Raw genomic sequence first — 2790 nt, forward strand, 5'->3', positions numbered from 1 at the left:
TGGGCTCCGGCGAAACGGACTAGCATGGCGCGCTGGCGCAGCATGTTTTGGTTCACAGTTTTGTCAATTCCACTCTTCTAGCCATGTTAAATTACTGAAACAACATCGATGAGACCGGTGACGCTGAGACACTAGTGTTGCTTGCAAGTCGAGCACAATTTCAGAGCTTTGCTCCAAACTTGAGCGACAGCAATGCCGATATAGTAGTGGCGTAGTGGCCTAATTTGAATTTCCCCAAGTCTCTTGGGCCAAACCTTGTTGGCCCTTGGTTTGATACTACTACTACTATCCCGTCCCGCTAAACGACTTGAGCTAGTTGTTGCATTGCAATTTGCACCCACCGGCGGCGGCGCTCTGCACTCTGGGTGGGAGCTTGAGCATGTGCGCTGCTACTTTCTGTTTCACAAGCACCAGTACCACAGGTTAGGTTGCATCTTCTAAATTTTAGTCACTGTCCTATCGAGATATTTGACGAAGTGTTAAATATAGACAAATTATGAAATTAAATTTACATATTGAGGTTAATTTGTGAAACGAATTTATTAAACCTAATTAGTTCATGATTTGACAATGTGGTGCTACAATAAACATGTGCTAATGATAAATTAATTAGTCTTAATAAATTTGTCTCGCATATTACTGACAGATTTTATAATTTATTTTTTTATTAGTATTTGAACACACCAGGTGACACCCCGTGCATCCAAACACCCCGATAGCAGACCGGATACATAGCTTGCCGACTTTTTTCATTCTTCTCCCGCCCGAGAACGGGGACCTAGGTACTGCAAGTCTGCTGTTGGCTGGGCTGGCCAGCCCTCTCACATGAAGACTATTCCAATGAACCAGCCAGCAGTACTTCTCTCTCGTATAAATGAACCAGCAACGATACGAACTAGCCAACCGAACAGGCTGTACAGTGCTGGTCCCGGAACCGGGCCATCAGGCCATGTGCCCCTGGCAGCACCGTAATCTAGTGCAGCTACAATGGTGATTAGGATATACGACCGCATCCTGAAAAGAATCTAACCGCATGCAGTACTACCAGTAGTACCTCATCGGTTCGTTCGTTCTTGTTTCCGACCCTAATCCACACCTGCTGCAGCGCCTGCCTCACAGGCCGCTGCCGCTAATCACGGCGCAATCGTAGGACTGGTTTTGGTTAGGCAGGCAAAGGTGAGCATTGGTGATCGACACGGGTCATGGACCGGAGCCCGTCCGCGGTGGTGGTGGCTCACGAGTCACTAACCACGCACGCAGGGGCGTCAGTAAAGCGGATCTGATGGGGCATGGCACGGCAGCCTTTCCCTGCGCACTCGCTGGCGCCGCACATGCCGGGCCGGGCCTGTCCTGGCCGCGCGGGCATGTACTTCGCTTCCATAACTGCCCTCACCTCCCGCCCTCCTACCGTGCCACCGCCAGGTCCACCACCACCGTCCACTGCCGCTCCATCTTTGCTCTCCTCGCCTCGTCGGCGATATAAGCACAGCGGGGCGGAACCAGATGCCCGTCCCTCCCAAATATCTCTCGCCTTCGACAGGTTCTCCTCGCCTTTGGTCAGGCTCAGGCACAGGAGGAGGCCAACAAGGACGAGCGATGGCGGCGAGCAAGGTCGTCTCCATCCTGGTGCTCGCATTCCTGCTCCTCGCCGCCGTCGCCTTCCCCGTGGTGAGATCTCTGCGCTAGCCTCATCTTTCCTCAACCTCAAGAGCCAGGCATTCTGCATTCGTGTACGTACAAAGCTTGCCGACTAATCGGCCGATTTGCTCCTCAGTCTGCAGGTCCGCGGCAGCAGGGGAAGAAGGGCGGCGGCGGTGGCAACAGCGGTGGCGGCAACCTGAAGCCCTGGGAGTGCTCGCCCAAGTGCGCGTCGCGGTGCTCGCAGACGCAGTACGCGAAGGCCTGCCTCACCTTCTGCAACAAGTGCTGCGCCAAGTGCCTCTGCGTGCCGCCGGGCTTCTACGGCAACAAGGGCGCCTGCCCCTGCTACAACAACTGGAAGACCAAGGAAGGAGGCCCCAAGTGCCCCTAGATGGCTAGATCCATCCCACCACTCCCGGCCGCCATTGTTGCCCTGCTCTGCTCCAAATCTGGAATGCATTGTTCTTCTACCCACTAGGCTAGGTATTTTATTAGTATTGCCCCAATGCTGAATCTGGAATGCTACCAGCCAGATCTGCATACTCCTGAGTGAGCTTGAGCTACTCAGGGAGAGTGAGGATTCCAAGGTAGGGCGGCATGCCATGCCATGTGAATCCTGAATCCCCCTCCCTAGTGCTCCACTGGTACGAGTCAGTCAACTAAAATTACTCCAGGATTGACTGGCCTAATGACGGACATCCCACGTGATTAGTGGGGCCTGTCACTCAAACCTGATAGCCTTCCTGGTATTGGCAGTCTTGTATGCTGTAGCAGTCCTGATGCACCAGCATTATTTTGTTACAATGGTTGTGCTTGAGTTTGTGTTTTTGTTCCGAGTTTTTGAGTGGGCAGGCGCGGGCGCGGCAAATGCGCGTTTTCAAGAGGTCTGGTCTTTGTCTTGGCCGCGTGGAATTGGTGCCGCCGGATTTTCAGAGACACTGAAGCACACTGTAGCATTCGTTTGTATTTGGTAATAATTGTTCGATCGTTGACTAATTAGGCTCAAAACGTTCGTCTCGTAAAGTACAATCAAACTGTGCAATTAGTTTTTGATTTCATCAACATTTAGTACTTCATGCATGTACCGCAAGTTTAATGTGAGGAGGAATCTTACATAGTGTAAGTTAGGAATTTGGTGACCTTGCCTCT

At 52.0% G+C, this 2790-nt stretch overlaps 1 protein-coding gene across 1 annotated transcript; it reads left to right on the plus strand.

Moving 5' to 3' along the window:
* The first annotated feature begins 1402 nt into the window (after positions 1-1402).
* LOC136529235 (gibberellin-regulated protein 13-like) lies at positions 1403-2531 on the plus strand. Its single transcript, XM_066522325.1, has 2 exons — positions 1403-1668; positions 1775-2531. Exons 1-2 carry the CDS (start codon positions 1504-1506, stop codon positions 2030-2032), a joined length of 423 nt encoding a protein of 140 aa, XP_066378422.1. The 5' UTR covers positions 1403-1503; the 3' UTR covers positions 2033-2531.
* Positions 2532-2790: the final 259 nt, after the last annotated feature.

This window comes from Miscanthus floridulus, chromosome 19 (genome assembly GCF_019320115.1).
Source record: "Miscanthus floridulus cultivar M001 chromosome 19, ASM1932011v1, whole genome shotgun sequence".
In the NCBI taxonomy this organism is placed as follows: Eukaryota; Viridiplantae; Streptophyta; class Magnoliopsida; order Poales; family Poaceae; genus Miscanthus; species Miscanthus floridulus.

Coding starts and splice junctions, on each gene's coding strand:
- LOC136529235 (XM_066522325.1), top strand. CDS start 1,504: ATGCCCGTCCCTCCCAAATATCTCTCGCCTTCGACAGGTTCTCCTCGC. Junction 1,669..1,774: donor CCGCCGTCGCCTTCCCCGTG/GTGAGATCTCTG, acceptor TTTGCTCCTCAG/TCTGCAGGTCCGCGGCAGCA.